Source organism: Podarcis pityusensis, assembly GCF_964106645.2.
Source record: "Podarcis pityusensis genome assembly, chromosome: 6".
Lineage (NCBI taxonomy): Eukaryota > Metazoa > Chordata > Lepidosauria > Squamata > Lacertidae > Podarcis > Podarcis pityusensis.
This window is the reverse complement of record NC_138030.1, coordinates 70,653,931-70,677,217: the sequence shown is the minus strand read 5'-3', so window position 1 is coordinate 70,677,217 and position 23,287 is coordinate 70,653,931. Positions and strand designations below refer to the sequence as shown.

Here is a 23,287-nt window from a genome sequence, read left to right as displayed (position 1 = left end):
CCTGTCTCCTGAGTGAAGATGCAAAATATTAAAACCTTTCCTCATAGGAGAGTTGATCCAGCTTCATTTGGCTTGCCTTTTTCCAAACCTTTCCCAACTCTAACGTTTACTTTTTGGCATCCGGAATGGTGTACCGTATTCCAAGTGTGTTCACATCATAAATTTCTATAAATATCATATCAATGATTTTATTTGCATGCCCAGGCGAAGACACCCCCCCCCCAGGCCCAAGAGACCACCAGAAGGAATAATGACTTGTGACAACGTTTTTATGGAATTAAAAATTGGCCACAACTTTATTAAACCTTTCAGATGTAGGAAGACATTGGCTTAGGCATTGGGCGTGTATCCCTCCCAGCCCCCCAGCCAGAGGAACTGGGACTCCTCCTGGGGTGAATGGGACATGGGAGGGTGTACAGCAAGATGCTTGTGTACGCAGGCAGACCACCCCATATCCCTGCAACGCAGGCGAGTTCACTGACAACCTTTCAGTGTATGGCCAGTCACTCCCATTTTACAAACCCCTTTAAGAGGGGACCCTGAAGCTCTGGAGCCAACCGCATGGTTGCCGCTGGCTCCGCCTCCTATTTAAGCAGCTGGCTCCACCTCCCTGTGGAACTGATTGGCTGAGGTTTGGCAGGAACCTCCAATGACTAACACAGGGAGGCAGGCCAGCCCAACTAGCTGGTGGGTCCCACGTGGCCCGAGGTGCTGCATGCGGTCCCGCAAAGGGCGCCCACAAAGGCAGGTGTGAGCACTCATTTCGGTCCCTAATTATCACTAAACATAGATTTCTCCTTTCCCCCCACTGCTGCCACACACACTGGGTCAACGTTTTCATCGAGCGACCCACCATAATCCCAAGATCTCTTTCCTGGTTATGTTATATTTGTATAGTTAAAGCTATGGTTTTCCCAGGAGTGATGTATGGAAGTGAGAGCTGGACCATAAAGAAGGCTGATTGCCGAAGAATTGATGCTTTTGAATTATGGTGCTGGAGGAGACTCTTGAGAGTCCCATGGACTGCAAGAAGATCAAACCTCTCCATTCTTAAGGAAATCAGCCCTGAGTGGTCACTGGAAGGACAGATCCTGAAGCTGAGGCTTCAATACTTTGGCCACCTCATGAGAAGAAAAGACTCCCTGGAAAAGACCCTGATGTTGGGAAAGATTGAGGGCACAAGGAGAAGGGACGACAGAGGACGAGATGGTTGGACAGTGTTCTCGAAGCTACGAACATGAGTTTGACCAAAATGCGGGAGGCAGTGGAAGACAGGAGTGCCTGGCATGCTCTGGTCCATGGGGTCACGAAGAGTCGGACACGACTAAACAACGACTAAACTTCAAAAGAAGAAAACGCCTAAACTGCCAATGCTGAATCTGAATGTGATAGTATGGCTTCATCAATTGCTACTTTTTTCTTTTTCTTCGAAGTCCATAGAATGGTGCTTACAATAAGGCAAGAAGCAACCAATAACAGCAGCCCACATGTTGTCAGAACGACTGCTAAGGCACCGTACTTGGCAGGAGCGATGTGAGTAGCCTTCCCAGGAATAATAAGTGCTTGAGCTATGTTGGAGAGGTCAGAGTACAAGAAAGACTTATCCACTGTGCGGATTCCCATGTAAATTAGGGTGACATTTGCCGAGGCTTCTGGTTTAAACACAAACATTTCCTTGGAACCTGCAGGCTGAGGTACCAAGCTGGAGGTATTTATGGGTACAGCGTTTTCAAATTCTTCCCTCAATTCCAGAGAACTTTGGCTTATTCTCACTTCGTATCTTGCAGCTGGAAAAAAAAACCAAGATAACAAAAGGCTATAAAGTGTTGGTTTTTTTCCTGCAGTTGCCTGGAAGTAACAGGATTCAACACTTTTCACCCCAAGCTATTGCCTGTTTATAAGAAACTGCCAACAGAATTGCAGCCTCGGCCCACCAAAATAAGCAGACAATACTACGAAACAGGATATAATTAGCAAAAAACAATGGTTTCAGTCTAAGGACACAATAGGGCATCAAGGGCATTTTTATCATTGTCAGCACTCAGAGGCAAATACAAATTTGCATCTGAATTAACATGCGGGCAAGTGGGCCCTGCAACAAAACATTATACTGTGCAATGTGCTGCTACCCTCTTTCACTCTGGAGCCCCCACAAACTGTCGGCAGTCCTTAAAAGTTTGTTTTGGGGTTTCCCCCAAAAATATTTTTTTAAAAATAATAATAATAATAATAATCTGCAAATATTGGGGTTTTCTCAAGCCTGTTGATATCTCCCTTCTGGTACATAGATAGAGCCATTCTGGCTACATCAGCAAGGCATTCCTATCTGGATAGCTCAGTTGGTTGGAGCATGGTGCTGATAATGTCAAGGTTGCAGGTTTGATCACCGTATGGAACAGTTGCGTATTCCTGCATTGCAGGGGGCCGGACTATATGTATAAAAGCATGCAGAGCAACTGATCCACAAACTGAGACTACTGGGGCAAAACTACTGCAGTAAAGAGTAGGTTTAACTAAGAGAGGATCACCGCCAGTACTTGCTATGATGATATTTAAGAAGGAGCAAACAAGGAAGGAATTGTTTGGTTTCCGGTTTCCCTCTACAAATAGGATTTCCAGAGTCCAAGTTGCAGCAGAGATGTGCAGAGGGTCGTTTTGAATTGGAATTCTGTTTTACTTATATTTATGGGTCTCAAAAGTATATATATCCAAAGCTCAGTGCACATCCAATATGGATTTGCTTGCAGATTTTATCAACGTAGTTTAAAACAGGGTTTCCCAAACTTGGGTCTCCAGCCGTGTTCGGACTACAGTTCCCATCATCCTTGACCACTGGTCTTGCTAGCTATGGGTGATGGGAGTTGTAGTCCAAAAACAGCTGGAGACCCAAGTTTGGGAAACACTGGTGGTTGTTTTTTGGGGTTGTTGGTTTTTTTAAAACACCCTACTTTTAAACAGTTTTCATTAGCAAAGAAAATAAGAAACACTGAACCTACCTTGTCCTTGGTCAAAGTCATCCCCTGGAGCTGTCCAGGTTAAAACAATTTTGTCCTCTTCTGTTCTGGCATCCAAATCAGTAATTTTGCATGGTGGGAACACATCCTTATAGGGGCCAGTGGGAACTCCAGATATGGTGAAAGCACTCCCAGCAGCTATTCTGCTGAAGCCCCCAGAGCTGATGTGTGTATCTTCACTATTCATCAATGGCCTTGGTGCATTCATCTGGATTGTACCTATGCCACACCAACATAAACAAATACACAAAAGAGAGCTAAAGACCAGCTGAGCATGCTTCCAACGAACTAGCGACTAATGGACTTTGGGGCAAGTAGGCCAAAAAGGAAATAAACAACCTGACAGTAATAGGTCCCTATCTCATTGTTGGTACCCGTGTTTTCCATAAAGAAACACCCAGGTTCCGTATAAGGTAACAGCTTTGGGGATGCCCAGTAACATGGTACATGGTGGGTTAGAGCACTGGTTTTGCTGCTGCAGGGCTGGTGTGAGGCTGAGACCTCGCGGCTGCAATAGAGGGGAGTGCTGGATTGGTTCAGAGGGCCACTGATGGTCCCTCTGATGTAACCACACAATCCTGACCTTGCTGCTACCCTGCCCCAGCCAGGTTAGCCATTGTGATGCCCGTGGCTCTATCCCTGGAAAGCCCTTGCTAGCTAATAGCAGCAATAATCATCTCCATTCCTTCTAATACTGAGTTTGGTTCTTCCGATGCCTATCCACTTAGAAGCAAAATGGGGCTACCCCAACACAGAAGGTATGGGCTTCTTCATATTATGGAGACTCACCAAGTATGTAACAATATAAAAGGTAAAGGGACCCCTGACCATTAGGTCCAGTCGTGACAGACTCTGGGGTTGCAGCGCTCATCTCACTTTACTAGCCGAGGGAGCCGGCGTACAGCTTCCGGGTCATGTGGCCAGCATGACTAAGCCACTTCTGGTGAACCAGAGCAGCGCACGGAAATGCCGTTTACCTTCCCGCCGGAGCAGTACCTATTTATCTACTTGCACTTTGACGTGCTTTCAAATTGCTAGGTTGGCAGGAGCAGGGAACGAGCAACGGGAGCTCACCCCGTTGCTGGGATTCAAACCGCCAACCTTCTGATCAGCAAGTCCTAGGCTCTGTGGTTTAACCCACAGCGCCACCCGCGTCCCTTCATGTAGCAATATATGTGCTTGCAATTTCAATTTTTATTTTAAAAGCTGCTAGAAACCTAAGTCTTGAAAGAAGGACCTATGCCCAATGACCTCTACAGAATGATGAGGGCAATTTGGCCACAGAATGCTGAGGGTGCCAAATGGGGGGGAAAGAAGTGGAAGGAAAGAATAATATCCTATCTGAGACCTTAACAGGCTTCAGCATCCTTCAGAGAGGATAACTGGGTTGGGCAGAAAGGAGAGCTCAGCACAATGAAGCTACAAAACACACTATGGAGGCTGAATGTCTCTAGGACGTATGCATCTAGAAATATTTCATCCCAATGAACCATTCATGTAAACTGCTTGGATCTGCGTGTCGACAAGTTTTTTTAAAACTAGATTCAGCTTTCCATGAGGTACAGCCTGGTGAGAGTTTTCCACGATTATGAGGATAATTCAAAGAGCTAGCCTGTGGCCATGACATAGTTGTCTCCCAAATATTTCCATAGCGGTGCTTGTGCAAAGTAGTGCTTCTTCTTGCTGTAATACACTAAGAACACCTTCTGTTCAAGTCCATGGAGGTAAACAAGTGCACGAGAGCACGGCTTGACGACTGACATCCCAAAGCCTTACCATTTGTTATGTAACCAGGAATATACATTGCAGGACTCCAGAGCGTTGCAGGGTATGGGCTAATTGTCTGGTTGTCCCTCTGGACATGGACTTTCAAGCTATATCTTCCGTTTCTCGCGAAAGAAAAGAGGTATTTAGAATACACACCATCGTTTTTTATCGTATCTGCACCTGCAGCAGCGAGGAAATACAAACACAAAAAGTGTTTAATCTGCTTTGGAAAAATCCTCTTAGTCTGTGCTTGAATCAGCCAGTTTCTGCCACCCCATTAAAAATTCCCTAAAATATAATATTGTTTAAGTAATGGTGAAAAGTACCACTAAGCCTGCAATTCTATACATATTTACTTGACGGCAAGCCTTATGGGACACACTTCTCACTTCATACCCCATTGTATTCCATTGCCATTCAACTCATATACAATTGATTTTCCCTTTATACCTTCTGGACAAATTGGATTATAACTGTCATTCATATTTTGCCCTTCTCCAAATTTTTCTATGTAATTCTCAGTCAAAAACCTTACCCCAATGTGTTTAAAATATGTGTTTTAGAATAAAGTGCATTTCTTTGCCAATAAAATACACATTTTCCAACTTAAACACACATTTTTTCTCTGGATTTTTTTTTAATTGATGTGCAAACAGGACAGGAATCTGACTTGAAGCAGAGTGATCCATTCATCAGCTAAAAAAATAAACTTATAAAAACATATGTTACCTGCACCATTGTCAAAAAGGTCCAAGATAATTGGATCTCCACTCTCTGGCTCAATAATGGCAGTCACATTTGCACCAAGAATGGGAGAGAAGCCTTGATTAACCTGTGCATACACAATCATTGGACTTGGGTAGGCGTTTGTATCTTTATTTGTGTGGGTTCTCACGGTGATGGTAGACACATCAGACTTTACGGCTCGCGAGGTCACAGTCATTGTGAGGACTTCAGGGAGCCCATGAGAGTTAGTGAGTAAGTATGTCCAATCCCCAGCCTGAAAAACAAATTTATATGCTCAAAAGCGTTCAGCCTAAATAGATTTTTTTTAATTGGGTTTTATAAACAAGAATAACGCTGTAGAAATAAGTACACCAAGTTTTCTCATGCCACTTGTATATCACAAAAATAGCATAATAAATGTGGGGAAATATCTAGAACAGATGTTTCATTATTAGTGGTCAAGATGTACTTTCTTGGTTCACGAATTGGTTTAAACAATTAGAAAGAAGAAGAGGGGAAAGGAAAAGGGGAAAAGGGAGTTGAAGGGGGTGTGGCAAGTGGGGTGGGGTGGGGTTGTTATGCTTCTATTATTCTACTTAGTGTGTGTGAGGGATTGTGTCAGCGTTACTTGTGTGGGTTCTCTTCCTATTCACCTGACGTATTTCCTTGGTGGTGAGAGAAGTTGGGTGTGGCTTAAGGTGTGGTTGGTTGTCTTTGGTTGGCTGTAGTGAGAATTGTTTTCATGTGTGAGCAGGGTGTGAGTGTGTATTTATGAATCAGGTTAGCCAGATTGATTCGTATTATTTTTCCATCCAAAGGCAAGTCCCCAATAGAAACAACTGAAGGACAATTCACTGTTACCTCAGCAATCCCCGGAATCTGCAGACGAGCTGTGCGGAAAAGTGGATTGACATCAAATTCCCCATTTGTAAAGTGTTTTCCTCTAGGGCCACGAAGAACGATATTGGGTTCCTTTGCCAGCCACGTCACTACAAAAAATGTGTCGTTTCCTACTGTGCTGTCAATAAGCATCGACCTTTCAATCTGACCATTGGCCTTCACTCTTTCAGCCGCACTTTCAATCTGTACAAAACCAGAATAATGATAACTTCCCGTTTGCTTTGACACAGGCATGGCCAGACTTGGCCCTCCAGATGTTTTGGGACTACAATTCCCACCATCCCTGACCACTGGTCCTGTTAGCTAGGGATGATGGGAGCTGTAGTTCCAAAACATCTGGAGGGCCAAGACTGGCCATGCTTGCTTAACATATCCTCTTTGTAGCAATGTAAAATAAGCCCCAGTTGAAATATTCCATTCGGCACACATCAACATTGCAATGATTCTTTATAGCATTTAAAAACGCTACGGGAGACAAGCAATTAAAACAAATTAACAAAGCCAGATAGGGGCACAGAAATCCCCCGAAACAAAATCCACACCTTTTCAGCCACAGCCATGTTCCAGAAATACTTTCTTTGCTCACTCTGGCAGATGAGTACTATGGCAATTGCAGAGCGAGTAAGCAGTTAAGTTCCTTTTGGATTCTGCCTCCCCAGCCCCCCACCCCACCCCCAAAAGAAGACAGCACACGTCACAAAATAGCACTTCAACCCTTAGGCTGCAATTCATGGATTTCAATGGAATGGAAAATTCATACTTGTGTTGAGGATTACAGCCTTGTTTGTTATTCACCCCTGTGCTTAAAGGTAAAGGGACCCCTGACCATTGGGTCCAGTTGCGGACAACTCTGGGCTTGCGGTGCTCATCTCGCTTTATTGGTCGAGGGAGCCAGTGTACAGCTTCCGGGTCATGTGGCCAGCATGACTAAGCCACTTCTGGCGAACCAGAGCAGTGCACGGAAACACCATTTACCTTCCTGCCTATTTATCTACTTGCACTTTGATGTACTTTCAAACTGCTAGGTTGGCAGGATCTGGGACCGAGCAACGGGGCTCACCCCATCTCGGGGATTCGAACTGCCAACCTTCTGATTGGCAAGCCCTAGGCTCTGTGGTTCCTTTTATAGGGATGTGGGTGGTGCTGTGGTCTAAACCACTGAGCCTCTTGGGCTTGCTGATCAGAAGGTTGGCGGTTCGAATCCACACAATGGGGTGAGCTCTTGTTGCTCTGTCCCAGCTCCTGCCAACCTAGCAGTTCAAAAGCACGCCGGCGTGAGTAGATAGGTAAATGGCGTTTCCGTGCGCTCTGGTTTCCGTCACGGTGTTCTGTTGCACCAGAAGCGGTTTAGCCATGCTGGCCCCATGACCCAGAAAAGCTGTCTGTCATCTCGGCCTGAAGCGAGATGAGTGCCGCAACCCCATAGTCAAGTTTGACTGGGCTTCACTGCCCAGGGGTCCTTACCTTTTACCTTCTTTAGCTACCTATAGGCCCTTTTATAACTTGCCATGGGCTGCATCAACAAGCAGAGCAAGTATGTACATAATTAAGTTGATAACTAAGTAAATTGAGCTATTAAGGTAAGTTGCAAGATTTGTACATTCCGGACAGGAATGACAAAGGGCCAAATTAAACATGTCACCACAGTTTGTTTGGTTTTTTAAAAAACACGAATATCTGGTTCTGGGAAAGGAGCTGGTCAGGACAGTGGGATGGGAAATTAGTGAACTGAGAGGAAAGGGAGGTGTAACCCTTTTAGAGCAGTGGGTGTGACTCTGGAATGCTTTCATTGTGTTTTCTATGCTTAAAGTAGTTTTTTATGCTTCAAGTAGAAGGTACCTTTGGATTGGTGGGCCTGGGAAAGATGGTTATTGCAAAGAAACTTCCTTCTCCCTCAATTTTCAAAAAAAAATTTTTTTTGTTCTGGGTGTTGTTACTTTATTTTTTTAATGTGGTGATGAATAGATAAATGCATAAATTGTATGTATACTGCTTTAATTCATCCACACACACCCCAAAAAAGATACGCATCCCACCTGAAACATAGACAGAGGCAATACTGAGAGCTGAATGAGCGATCAATTGCTTGTAATGCCACAATGCCATTCAAACTGTACAGCCTGAGAAAATTAAGCTCACAGTGCAACTGACTGCATGCATACCTGAGGGATAGCTCCATCAGTAAAGCATGAGACTCTTAATCTCAGGGTCTTGCGTTCAAGTCCCATGTTGGATGAAAGATTTGGACAGAATGATCTTTGTGGCTGCTTCCAAATCTATGGTTCTAAGACTCTCTCTCTTTTTTTATTATATCTGCCTTCTTCTTCCCAATATGCCCTCAATTGACTAATTGTTGTCCAAGCAGTCATATCAAATTCAAATAATACAAAATTTGAGATAAAAGTCTAGAGCTGCAGTATGAGATATAAGGGGCACCCGTTCTATTTTATCAAACTAAAATAATGCTCTAAAATAACAGATTATGAATGTGTTGGCTCCAGAAATGCTTTCTCCATGCCTCCTATTAAAATGTATTCGCCTTATTATGTAAAACAGCCTTCCTTATAGCAAGATATACAGTATCTACATGAACAGACCTGGACAGGCTGGTGCCTGGTATCTCCATCACTTGCTACAATGGCGCTGAATACGTCTATTAGGCTATTTGAATCTTGTCTATCAGTGACAAAAAAACTCAGCCCCCCTGAAAAAGAGAGTACAAGGAGAAATCTTAAAAGGTGAATAAAAAATTAACTTCATTTGACAAGGTTATTATTTCAGAGATTAATGGAGCTGTCCAGACGTTGGCTCACACTGAATTTTCCTTTGAAATATTCTTGTTTGTTTTATGAGCAAAAACTACGAAGGGTGTTTGCTATTGCTAAAACAGACAGTCTTACCTGTCATTTTGCCCAGTTGTTCCAGTTCTTGGGAGGCAGAATGCCCCAGAGCAATGGTATGAACGATTAAGCCAGCGTCAATGACATCAGAGAAACACTTGCTGAGTGAACTGTCGTCTCCACTGGTCAATAAGATGATTTCAGAACCAGAAACACTTTCGTCATGTTTTTTAATTACCTGGAAGCAAATAATTAACCATGAATATGAAGGACACTCGGTAAATTATCTTGGCAAAGAAAAGGTCACAAGTTAAGAGACTCCTTAATACTTCACTATATTGCTGTGATTCATATCCACAGGACTAAAGTCATGTATTTCCAAAGATTTGTATACTGACAACTTTTGAGAAAAATAAGGCAATGAAAAGCATCCATTTCTTTGATGGTTTTAATTGTTAAATAGTAAGGGTTTTGTGGAATTGTTTAATTGTTAAATAGTAAGAGTTTTGTGGAATTTATAAATGTTGAGGACATCAGCAATGGGAGCAAGGGAGGAAGCAAATCTAAAAAATAACTATGAAATAAATAAATAATAATAATACCTGCCATGTCTAGCCTTATGCCCATCACTTATTTATCTCAGTCTTAGTATTCCTAATCTGCAAAATAAGACTTATTTAACAATAGGACACAATTGACTCAAGCCACTGTTTTGCCCTGGCTCTGGATGCCAGACCTCAGGGTTTTAGGGGAGGAAATCTTTGAGCCTAAAGTCAACCTACTTCTGACATAGCAGATGCTGAGTGAGAGCCAATTTATTCTTGTAGGTACAGAACTTCACCCTCATCAACCTATGTTGTTGTGTGTTTTTTGCGGGTGGTTTTATTGTGCTGTTATTGCTCAAGTCCTGTTTGTAAGCTTCCCACAGGCATCTGTGAGAACAGAATGCAGGATTAAATGAGTCACCCAGCAAGATCTTCTATGTTCTTGTTTATTTTGTTGCAATTTTGCATGCTGTCTACTCCCTTGCTGAGCTTTTATGGAAGTGCATGTCAACCCAGAAATTAAGTCCTATGAAGACCAGGTGCATCTTATTAAGTTCCGTGCATAAAAGACTGCAACCTAAACAAGGATTATGAGTCTGAACACTTAACGTGGAGCTCATTTCGGTTTGTTGTTATTCCGTTTTAAGTATTCTATTTTTCCTTCTGTATCCCGATTTGCTGTCTCTTGTTAGCTAGATAGAGGACCTTTCCAAAGTCTTTTCTTTTCAATTGCATTTGGAAGTTCTGTTCAAAAACACTGGGTGACTACACAATTGCCCTGCAAGAATAGTTCCGGTTCCTGCACCAAAAACCAAAATGTTCCTATGAGCCGAAATGCGGCAAGAGAGGCAATAATAAATAGGACTCGCCTGCAGCGCCAGCTGTAAACCCGTGCAAACATTTGCTCTGTCGCCGTATGAAGCAACTGGCAAGTGGGAGGCAAGCTGCTTCCGTATATCAGCACTCGTTATTTGCCGGATCTGAGATTTTACTTCTCCTCCTTCACTGAATGTGACAACCCCAATGTAGGAGTTCTCTTCCACAATTTGCAGTAGATATACTTCTACTGCCTGACGCATCCGAATGATTCGATTGTTCTGTAGGAGGTAAAATATCACCTGTTATTCATTCACCCACAAATAATAATGCAACATGTTTTCACGGACACAATATCAGGCAGGGTATACTGTTCAAGAATTCTCCTACAACCAGAAAATTTGCATGTGGTTGTCCAAACAGAAGACTGTCTTGGGGGGTGGTGGTGGAGAAAGAGGTATCATTAAAAGTTTATTCTTCTTCTTGATAATGCTAGAGATTAGGATAGAATGGAAGAACAATAGCCCCATCTCTCTCCCCAACCACAAGATGTCTGTGACAAAAGTGTCTCTCACTAAACGTAAATGAACTGTGAAAAAGACCATGAATTGAAAGTGGAGACAATAGATGTGCCTTTCCCTGTTTGTGTTTGTTTTGTAATACAAAATTTTTTTAATAACAACTTTTTTTTTATTCTCCGGCACTTACCTGACGTCGGTGATCTTTAATAAACTCTATAATTGATAGCATTTTTGAAAACAAAAGCAAAAGAATTTCAATTTCAGAGCAGGTGTTCATTTTTGCCTCAAAGAGTAAGACTTTACCTCATCCATGCTGCTGGAAAAATCCAAGACTAAACAGATCACTCTGTCTGTTGCTTGTAAAAGTGAGAAGGTTGGGGGCAAAGGACTGTTTTTGCTGGTCAGAGGAATATCGGATTTAAAGTCATCAGAGCTCATGATGACTTCCCATGTGCTCTTGTAACTGCACATCCTGTTCTGGGCATTGAGAGCTTCAGCGTTATGGTTGCTTGAGTCACAGAATTCAAACACCTGAAAACAGAAAACAGCAAGACAGTTCTGGGCACCACAATTTAAGATGGATATTGACAAGCTGGAACGTGTACAGAGGAGGGCACCCAAGATAATCAAGGATCTGGAAACTGAGCCTTATGAGGAACGGTTGAAGGAGCTGGGTATGTTTAGCCTGGGTAAAGAGGAGACTGAGAGGAGATATGATTGCCATCTTCAGATATCTCAAGGGCTGTCATGTGGAAGATGGAGCAAGCTTGTTTTCTCCTGCTCTGGAGGGTGGGACTCGAACCAATGGCTTTAAGTTACAAGGAAGGAGATTCCAACCAAACATTACGAATAACTTTCTGACAGTAAGAGCTGTTTGATGGGGGAACTGACTCCCTTGGGAGGTTGTTTTCTGAGATTGCTGTTTAGACTCTCCTTCTTTGGAGGTTTTTAAGTAGAGGTTGGATGGCCATCTTTCAGGGATGCTTTAGTTGAGATTCCTGCATCACAGGGCGTTGGACTAGATGACCCTTGGGTCCCTTCCATCTCTTCAATTCTATGATTGTGTGAAACACTTGCAGAAAGCATCTCCATTAGTAACTACAGAAATTCCACACACACAAGGTCTTAGAGAGAAAGGCTTCCAGCTCCAAGAGTGCTGTTTCCATCCCATCTTCTTCTGGAAACGAACAATTGCGAATGACAGAAACAGATTACCCAGAATACCCAGGAAGTTGTGACGATTTGCTATGAGGTAGGCGAAAACCAAGTGGCTGGTGCCAATTTGCCAAGTGGAAAAATTCCTACTAGGCCCCTCAACGGCGACTAACCAAGGTCCATAGCAAGGTCAGAAAGAAAACCTTATAGGGCGGGAGGGTGGGGAAAAAGCAGGAACAGCTGGCGGGCAGCAAAGAGGGAGATCCCCAGCCGTGTCCTGCCTTTATAGGGCAGGCCCCACCCCCGAGCCAGGTGATTGGCTGGCTAGGGAGTGACGCAGCCAGGAATCCCCTACAATCACACGGGGCCGCTGCGCGCGTGGAGGTACCGGGAAGCCTGCAACCCCACCTCCATCTTAGTGCGGTAGTGGCTTTATGAGCAATACGTTCAAGATCATCACCTAAACACCTGGGAAGATATACCATATTTTTTGCTCTATAAGACTCACTTTTTCCCTCCTAAAAAGTAAGGGGAAATGTGTGTGCGTCTTATGGAGCGAGTGCAGGCTGCACAGCTATCCCAGAAGCCAGAATAGCAAGAGGGATTGCTGCTTTCACTGCGTAGCGATTCCTCTTGCTGTTCTGGCTTCTGAGATTCATAATATTTTTTTTTTCTTGTTTTCCTCCTCCAACAACTAGGTGCGTCTTGTGGTCTGGTGCGTCTTATAGAGCGAAAAATACGGTAAGCCCCCTTTTCTACATGCAACCTTCAGGCACTGATCCTTCAGATGCTGCTGGACTCCAACCACCCCCAGCCAGCATGCCCAATGGTCAGAGATGTGGGAGATGCAGTTCAGCCACAGTTTCCCCATCCCTGAAGTACAGGAAACGTCATGTATGATCTCTCTTGAACTGTACTTACAGAAGATAAGCTTTGCATGTACATTATGGAAGATGATGCATTTTGCTCCTTGTCGTGTATAAAAGTGCACCCTTCTTTTAAGAGTCCTGTTGCCTGGTCAATGACACAGGTGCCTTCAGTGCAGGATTCTTTCTCGCAGACATAAATTCCCGTTAGGTCAGAAGAACACCTAGGAATAGGCACAAGGCAATCAGGACATGAAGCAGAAGAAGAAGAAGAAGAAGAAGAAGAAGAAGAAGAAGAAGAAGAAGAAGAAGAAGAAGAAGAAGAGTTTGGATTTGATATCCCGCCTTTCACTCCCTTTAAGGAGTCTCAAAGCGGCTAACATTCTCCTTTCCCTTCCTCCCCCACAACAAACACTCTGTGAGGTGAGTGGGGCTGAGAGACTTCAAAGAAGTGTGACTGGCCCAAGGTCACCCAGCAGCTGCATGTGGAGGAGCGGAGACGCGAACCCGGTTCCCCAGATTACGAGACTACCACTCTTAACCACTACACCACACTGGCTCTCAACAACATATTGTGCTCCCCAAGGGAGTGTGAGTGCAAAAGAAAACAAACATTTAAAACCTTTAAAGAAACACAAAGCAGGTAATTTTTATTCTGAAAAAAGCACACCTGTGGCTGCAGCTGCATCAGTCTTTACAAAAAGGAGCACAGTTAGAGGCGATTTATTTGGTGGAGCACTGAATTGCCATTATGTAAGCGAGTTGTCTTACGCCCACAATTCTTGTCCTTGTTTATGGTTTGTATTGAATGAAGTTATTACAAGCTCGTTATGTACAATTCAGAGCTCCTTTTTGGGCCGACCAGAAGAACATTCACGAAACAGAGATTGAAATCCCGGCATCTCGTTGTCAGGGTCGCACCATCACAAGTATATACAGAGGGAATCGCTCTCATGGACTTAATTCAGGAATATTCGAACTGTTTGGCTGAGATACTGAATGGCACATGTCATTATTATTTTGGCATTGTAGATATTATTTAAGATTCCATGTAACAGAAGGTGTTGAAATGCCACACATTATTGATGATGTGTTTTTTTGCAAACTATATACAGAGTTGTTTAGTTTGAACCCACCTGCACATACACAAATTTTACCTGGTGGCTTTCACCTGGTTTTGACTCGATATGTAGAAAGGCTTTTCGCTGTCATATTCATCAAATACCCCCCACCGAAGGTGGGCCCACTCATGGACGAAAAGCCTGCCTGTATAAATAAAAGCAAGGAAATTGCATTGTGACATTTGGTAGTAATCTAACATAGTCCCATAGCAGCAAACGCTACAGAGCAGGTAGTGTTGCAGCAAAGGGGATTTGTGTGTTTGACTTGTAAGACAGGAAGAGTTCAAGTTCCTGTACTGACACCCTAACTCAGCGGTTCTCAATCTGTGGGTCCCCAGATGATGTTGGACTACAACTCCCATCATCCCTGAGCTCTGGCCTTGCTAACTAAGGGTGATGGAAGTTGTAGTCCAACAACATCTGAGGACCCACAGGTTGAGAAAGGCTGCCCTAACTGGTTGAGCCTCCCCCAAAAGCTGGATCTGCAAGCTTCCCAAACACAAATCTGGTCTGGAGACCCTTAAACAGTCATTCTTTTCCTGGCTATCGATTGCAGTGAAAGCCCCAGCCCAGTTAGGATACCTATTGCAGCTTACAAAATGCAGCTGTCCAAGTGTCTTAAGGCTGCCAATGGCACCAGTTTGTGCCAATTTTCAGAAGTTGACACCTTCCCAACTTTGTCAGTGCCTTTATCGCAAGAGAATATTTGGAGAATTTCAAATATTTTCCTAGCACCACAGCAATCGAGACATTGTGTTATCTCTCGATTGCTGTGGTGCCAGGAAAATATTTGAAATTTCCTCTAGCAAACAGAGCATGCCATTTAATAAATTTCCTTTTTACAAAACCACTGCTTTTAATCAATTATTTCCCCCCATTATCTGAAAAGGAATATGTAGTAATATGATACTCCCAATTCAAATGTGAGGCTTCTGGTTTCAAGATTCAACAACCAGTACTTAATTTCTGTTTTGAAAATGTTATGAGTTTTTTTGGAAGGACCAGTTCCCTTGTGTTTATACTGAATGTTAACTATAGGTGGATTTATCACAGTGGCATATGGTATGCAATATATGTATAAATATATATATATATATATAAACTTTACAGTGTGATAAACGTTTATGAAAAACTAAAAAGAGTCACGTATGAAGACACCGTTACTGTTAATTATTAAAGATATTCTTTGTTGATTACGATGCAGATGTGAGATTTTAAAATGGTACTTTTTTGAAACACAAAAGGTAACAGAAGAAGAAAGGTAATAATTATTTGTTTAGGATTTACCATGTGGTCCATAGATTCCAATCGAATCATTATTTACCAGGAAATCAGAGGTGAAATGTATGTATTTTCCCTTTTCTCCACACCCTCCATATTGCAATGTGTATGGATCGTGTCCATGTTTCCAATAAGGAGGAGCAACAATGACATCTGCCTAAAATGAAAGTTTTGTTTAATGAGCTGGTTTTGAATAGGTACGCTTATTATTAATTACTGACAAAAGCAGGAGTTCAGTCCAACAATTACTTACATGTCATAAGTCAGATTTCATAATACTCTCCACCCCCACCCACCCAGAAGAGACACACTGGAATACAGTAAACATGTTTTTGAACTGCAAAAGTACTAAACAGCACCCTTTTTAGTCATACTATGAAGATTGCACTTGACAGTGAAATCTTATGCATGCCTACTCAAAAATAGACCCAGTCAGTTCAATGGAGTTTACTCCCAGAGAAACGTGAAGAGGAATGAAGTCTCAACATACGGTAAGTCCTACTGCTTGTTAATTAATGACAGGGGCGCCAACTATAGGGGGCTTTGGGGACCTGGGGACCCACAAAAATGTTGTTGTGGGTGCTCAGCACCCACACAACAGGGGCCCCCACAACCTCTGAGGTTTTGCAAGGCCTCAGACAGCATCTCTGAGGCCTCAGAGGTGCCACTGGAAGTCAGATTCTGAGGGCAAGGGGTGTGCATGACGTCATGACGTCACACACACTGGGCACCCATAACCCAAGTTGGCTCCCCTGATTAATGATAGCATCAACACAGCGCATTTAAAACCCGGAATGTATGAAGAGGCTCACAAATGCACTGTGGGTGTGGGCAGTAGATAACTACAGTGGTACTTTGGGTTAAGAACTGAATTCGTTCTGGAGGTCTGTTCTTAACCTGAAACTGTTCTTAACCTGAGGTACCACTTTAGCTAATAGGGCCTCCCGCTGTCGCCGTGCCACTGCAGCACGATTTCTGTTCTCATCCTGAAGCAAAGTTCTTAACCCGAGGTACTATTTCTGGGTTAGCGGAGTCTGTAACCTGAAGCGTCTGTAACCTGAAGTGTCTGTAACCCAAGGTACCACTGTATTGTATTAGCTGTACTTACCACATGATCAGAAATAACCTGCTCTTTGCTCTATTAGCAATGGAGTGTACAATATTTGTTCTGAGCAAATCTTGAAATGATTTTACACATTATGTACCCCCCCCCACACACAAATAAGGTGGCTTTGAGATTCATTCACTATGCAAGCAAATAAATTCATAGGACGGGGTATGCTATTCATTCAATTAATAAAATTTATATACCACTTGATTGTAAAAAGCCTCAAAGCGGTTTACGGAGAAGAATAAAACAATGAGATAATCAGCAAAAACAGTAAAAATGCAACTGTTTAGAAGAAAATTAAAATCAATGATAAACTAAAAACCAGATTAAAGCACAGGTCAAGTTTATACATACTGTATCTGGATATGCTTAGCCAAACAAAAAAGTACATGTATTATATGCATGCCTGTAGCAAACCAGCATCTATTAGGATCAGAACAATCTTGGGAATTTTAGATCCAACTAACGTTTACATTTTTAAAAAAGCCCTACTAACAGAGCATCCAAAGGCATTACCATTTAGTACTGAAACGAGATGAGCGCTGCACCCCATAGTCGCCTTTGACTGAACTTAACTGTCCAGGGGTCCTTTATCTTTACCTTTTACCTTTACTGTGTTCAGCAACTATTTTAATTGGAGGCAGATGGATGGAAGAAATGAGGAATAGCAGGCTCAGGTCGCTGCCCTTAATACGTACCTTTGTGTACGCCTCTTGTGTTGGCTTTGCGTAATCGTTTCTTTCCCATGTTGCAGGTATTAAAATTTTGACACTCCCAAAATGAACCCTTCCTTGTGTAGCATTGAACAAGTAGAAGGAAGCTTCAGTAATCATTTCCTAATAAGAGAACGAAAGGATAGGAAAGTGGATTAGCGAGAATCATTAGTTCATGCAAGGAGAAACTCATAAATCACTATGCAATCATCCAGTCAGACTGGAATGAAGCTTCGGAGGAGGGGGGAGGGTCATTGATTTGAGAAATAGTGAAGATTATGTTAACCCAGAAATTTTTAATTCATAATTTGTCCTATTCAGTTCTATTTTTCTAAAAAAAGAGGTCCTGAAGTTAGGAATGGTTTAAAGACCCCAAATGGCATGAAGATGGTTTGCGAAACAACATATTAAATGGCAGTATTTTATAACAAAGTACGGGATACATAGCACACGTTGGATGATAAAAAGTCCCAGCGCTGGAAGTGCAAGGAGTGTACAGAGAACACAGACTAAAACAACCCATAATAAGCAGCTGCAGGGCTGAGGGAGACAGAAGAAATGCCAGAAAATGGCTTGGTAGTGATATGTGCATTCCTGAAATGCTTTGCTGCTTATGAAAACATTTTATGATAACTGAAAAGTGGCAAACCTTTCCCCCCCATCCTCATAGCTAAAGGTGAAGCTTTTGTGCTTCAAACTGCATAGAAATTCTGCCACAGAGAGCCAGGACACAAGGACTATTTTATCAATTTCACAACGCTTTCAAAGCAGTAGCTTTCATGCAGCGTGCGTGAAGCCAGATTCGAAATACACACTACACACAGCTTGTCTGGGCAATTATAATTGCCTTCATAATTTCACAACTGTAAACATGGGCTGAAGCAGCAAAAACAACCGGCTTCTGTTGCGGCAAGTTCACTCCCATTAAAACTAGACCTCTCCAGGCCACTCCTTAAATCCACCATCTTAATAGAAGGGTTCAAGCACCACAGTGTTGATATGGCAAGTCCATTCTACTAGGAAATCCAATGGGATTTCCAAACCAAGCTTGCCATTATCATGAAACATTTGGATTCACCTCACACACATTCTTGAGCTGAGGAAATACAAATCTGTTCTCCTCACAATAAATATTGCTAATTCTAGAAGCATTCTGTACAATGTGGTCCTATGCATATGTTTACTCCAAAGGAGGACTTGATCTGATGGGGTTGACTTCTTAGTGTGTTCAGGACTGCATTCTTAACTACTTCTTCGCAGCCCTTCCTTGACACATTGTCTGGAGGCGGTTGGAGGATGGATGGAGGATAATGGATTGGGGTTGAATCCCGACAAGACAGAAGTACTGTTTTGAGGGGGCAGGGGGGCAGGCAGTTGTGGGGTACTGCCTGGTCCTGAATGGGGTAACTGTGCCCCTGAAGGACCAGATGCGCAGCCTGGGAGTCATTTTGGACTCACAGCTGTCCATGAAGGTGCAGGTCAATTCTGTGTCTAGAGCAGCTGTCTACCAGCTCCATCTGGTACACAGGCTGAGACCCTACCTGCCCGCAGGCTGTCTCGCCAGAGTGGTGCATGCTCTGGTTATCTCCCGCTTGAACTACTGCAATGTGCTCTACATGGGGCTACCCTTGAAGGTGACTCAGAAACTACAACTAATCTAGAATGTGGCAGCTAGACTGGTGACTGGGAGCGGCCACTGAGACCACATAACACCAGTCCTGAGAGATCTGCATTGGCTCCCAGTATGTTTCCAAGCACAATTCAAAGTGTTGATGCCGACCTTTAAAGCCCTAAATGGCCTTGGTCCTGTATAACTGAAGGAGCGTCTCCACCCCCATCGTTCTGCCCGGACACTGAGATCCAGCTCTGAGAGCTTTCTGGTGGTTCCCTCACTGCAAGAATTGAAGCTACAGGGAACCAAGGAGAGGCCTTTCTCAGCAGTGGAGCCCTCCCTGTGGAACACTTTCCCTTCAGATGTCAAGGAGATAAAGAACTACACAACTTTTAGAAGACATCTGAAGTCAGCCCTGTCTCGATAAGTTTTTAACGTTTGATGTTTGATTGTGTGTGTTTTTTCTGGTAGCCGCCCAGAGTGGCTGGGGCAACCCAGCCATATGGGTGGAGTATAAATACTAAATTAATTTATTTATTTATTTATTTATTTATTTATTTATTTATTTATTTATGTGGCTTGCTATAGTTGCTAAACAGTAATGCTAGAAGAGATTGGCATAAAAGCACCATTTCTCCAGTTAGGAGGAGGCTATTCCCATGGGCACAGGGGATATGTGGGGGAACAACTTTGCATTTCTCATCTCACTGACAATAGATTTATCAGCATCCAAGGATCACAGTCTATGACTTCCTGAAATTGTAAGGAGGGTTGCAAGTCCCTGCCTTTCTGGAACCAGTTACATCGGGGAAGGAGCCAGGAGGGAGGAGTGGAGCAGGAGGAAGTTGTAGGAGCTGAACGAACAAGCCATGGGAAGTAACACGTAGTTTGCAGAGCCCTGGGCAGGTATATCCAATGACCTTTCTCACCCAGATCCAGAAGATCCGGTGAATTCTGAAAGAGGTGCAACTTCATAATTTTCAGGGTGTGCTGCAGTGAAGTCTGGCACAGAAAGTCCCTTAATTCCTGACCGCTGGAACCAGAGACCAGATCCAGTGCAGATGTACAGCAAAAAAGAGGGGGAACACTTTCAGATTTTAAATCCATAACTATAGGGGATCAGGATCCCAAACATTATTCTTTACTATTAAATATATATATATATCTGGATTTAAGATTACCGTTCAGTTTTTGGCAGCTATTTGACAGGCAGAAATGGTTCGTCGCCCTAGGGGTAACTAGGGTTAGGACGGCAGCCAGATCTGCCTAGAGATAGAGCATGCAAAGGGAGGTCAGTAGTGCCCCCAGGGCCAGATTTAGGTTTGATGAGGCCCTAAGCTACTGAAGGTAAAGGTAAAGGTACCCCTGACTATTAGGCCGACTCTGGGGTTGCGGGGCTCATCTCGCTTTATTGGCCGAGGGAGCCGGCGTAGAGCTTCCGGGTCATGTGGCCAGCATGACTAAGCCGCTTCTGGCGAACCACAGCAGCACACGGAAATGCCGTTTACCTTCCCGCCAGAGCGGTATCCATTTATCTACTTGCACTTTGATGTGCTTTCGAACTGCTAGGTTGGCAGTAGCAGGGAACGAGCAACGGGAGCTCACCCCGTCACGGGGATTCGAACCGCTGACCTTCTGATCGGCAAGTCCTAGGCTCTGTGGTTTAACCCACAGCGCCACCCGCATCCCTTACTGAAGGTAATGGGGCCCTTTATATTCAGCTGTCCTTTGTCAACAACAAATTGTCACAGTTTTTTGTGTTGAATTTATGCTATATGGTAATTTACAGACCTAACTGGGGGAGCCCCTAAGCTATAGCTTGTTTAGCTTATATGTAAATCCGGCACTGAATGCTTGGTCAGGAGCAGCAGCCATCCTTCGGAGAGGCAGACTGCCTTCTGTCTTAGGTTCCAACTGCATTTATTGAGACTAAAGTACTGTACCCGTTTACGAACTATGCGCCCAAAGTCAGCATCAGCGGAAGCCAACAGGGCCGTTCTGTAGTGCCTGGGGTATATACTCGCTAAAGGAGCATTAGGCAGAATAAGAGCTGTTGACAGTGACACCACCTTACATAGATGAAGGAAGATACTTCTCCCCCCAATACCAGCTGAATGAAAGGATTCAAACAAGCAAGCAGTGGATCTAACGACCTTTGTTCTTTCAAAGTGCACCTTCAGATCACAGCGAGCATCCTTGGGATTCCACACTTTCCTCCGTGAATGCTTTGGATCTGATCAATACGAGGGTAGCTGTAGCTCTTGCTGAGCATGGAAATGAGAAAAATACTTTGCAAAAGGCGCAGAGGAACAAATGTGTTCAGGAACACCACATGTTTGTGGAAGATGCCTCGACGTGCAGCCACGGAACAGAATTTGAAAGAACAGATGCATCAGTACATTTTGCGTAAAGGCGCAAAGGGAGGTCTATGCAACACCACGAGCACCGTGACCAACTCCTTAGGGGGGGGTTGTGCAACTGGTGGGTTTCACATAGAAAAATCCCCCTGAACGCATTAAACCATTGAGAGTCGCGAAATTGGCACAGACAACCTGCCACCTTTTATAGCATTAGAGCTGTGTTTTGCAAACAAAAAATATTTGCACCCTTGCAACTGAAGACTCGTGCGGAGTTCAGAAGACAGGGAGACAATAGAAGCATCTTCAATGTGCTCAGTCGTGCCCGCTGGTAAACTGAGAGGGGCAGGGGCAGGCAAAATCTGAATCACCAAGGCGCAAAGGCAATCCAGGTGGCGATACATAACCGCAACGCGGAAGGTGTGCGCGATGCCAAAGTGGTAAAATGACAATCGTAGGCAGGCAGAGCCATCAGGACTTAGCTGCGATGCCTGCATTGCGGGGTGGGGTTGGGGGTTGGACTGGATGACCTTGCGGGGTCCCTTCCCCCTCGGGTCCGCTTCCCATCACCAGATGCGCGAAGGGTCCATTGGCCACAGCGCCGGTTGCCTCCTCCCTTCATCTTTTACCTTAAGGCTGGAGACGATTTTCGCCTCTTGGGGGACGGAGGGGTGAATGGCGACCAGCAGCCCCTGGTAAGCGCTGCCCTTCAGCGTCGCGGCGGTGACCCCCCCTCCGAGGAGCTGCAGGAGGGCGAGACCCACGCTCAGCCCCAGCAGCCCCACGGGGCCGTCCCCCGCGTCGCTTTTTCTGGCCATCCTTTTCTGGAGGAGCACGTCGGAAGTCCGCAGCGCTTCCCTCGCAAGACAACAACGCGCGGCAGGTTTCGTTGCAGCTGCGCGCAACGATTTGGAGATTGCAAAAACGAGGCGCGTCGTATGGAGACGGGATTTGTGTTTTGTGGTTTTGTTTTTTTGTCTTCCCTCCCCCGCGGGCGCTCCGGATTTCTTCACCTTCTCTCACTTCAGCTGCTTCTCGAGATCGGGAAAATGGAGAGTTTCTCTTGCGCATGGGTTGTTCTCCCTTTCAGACGGGACGCAACTTCTTCTGAAATCGCAGCCCTCATCCCAAGTTGCGCTCGCCTCTCCCGGAGAAAAGTCATGCATGGGCGCAAGGGAAGCTGATAGATCGGGTATGTGCCCCCTGACTGGACGGCCTTAAAGCAGATAGTGCCCTAGCGAGGGTGGCAGACAGAACGCGCATCTTCCTGGCACCTTGGCAGCTGTAATACCACGTCGAGCAGAATTACTTATATTTAAACAAGTTTAATCGTCCTTTTGGGCTGCTTGTCCCAGGTGGCTTTTACAATCAGAAAGCATAAACGTAGCATGAGTGGCAGTATAATACATATATATGTATAGATTGTGGACTTTCCTTCCTTGGAGGTTTTTAAGCAGAGGTTGGATGGCCATCTGTCGTGGATTTCTGCATTGCAGGGGGCTGGACTAGATGACTCTTGGGGTCCCTTCCAACTCTACCGTTCTATGATTCTATGTTAAAAAGCTCAGCATAACCAAAGTAGCCAAATGCCCTTAAAGACCCTGAGATGCCACTTCAAAAGTCTTGGAGGAACATGCTATTCCTGAGTGTGCTATTGCAGAGCTTTGGAGGGTCACTACAAAAAAAGGAGTTGTACGCAGACTCTTTGGTGTGGGTTTAAACAGGCAACAGTTTTAGCTCCTCTGGGAGTATTGTGTGCCATAGAGCAGGTTTGAAGAGCTGGCAGCCTTCCAGATGTTGTTAAGACTAGGTAAAGGTAAAGGGACCCCTGACCGTTAGGTCCAGTAGCGGACAACTCGGGTTGCGGCGCTCATCTTGCTTTACTGGCTGAGGGAGCCGGCGTACATCTTCTGGGTCATGGGGCCAGCATGACTAAGCCACT

At 44.3% G+C, this 23,287-nt stretch overlaps 2 protein-coding genes across 2 annotated transcripts in view; one reads left to right on the top strand and one right to left on the bottom strand.

Annotated features, from left to right (window-relative positions):
• COL24A1 (collagen type XXIV alpha 1 chain) overlaps positions 1-23,287 on the top strand; it is a 331,774-nt gene that overhangs the window by 25,584 nt on the left and 282,903 nt on the right. The gene's annotated exons all lie outside the window — the stretch shown is intronic.
• CLCA2 (chloride channel accessory 2) lies at positions 267-22,525 on the bottom strand. The gene is made up of 14 exons (XM_081008578.1): positions 21,975-22,525; positions 17,362-17,499; positions 15,559-15,709; positions 14,308-14,416; positions 13,206-13,374; positions 11,433-11,660; positions 10,662-10,889; positions 9,308-9,485; positions 9,005-9,111; positions 6,369-6,590; positions 5,511-5,781; positions 4,791-4,961; positions 2,997-3,233; positions 267-1,787 (listed from the first exon to the last, which is right to left on the bottom strand). The coding sequence occupies exons 1-14, from the start codon at positions 22,161-22,163 to the stop codon at positions 1,360-1,362; spliced, it is 2,826 nt and encodes a 941-aa protein (XP_080864704.1). The 5' UTR covers positions 22,164-22,525; the 3' UTR covers positions 267-1,359.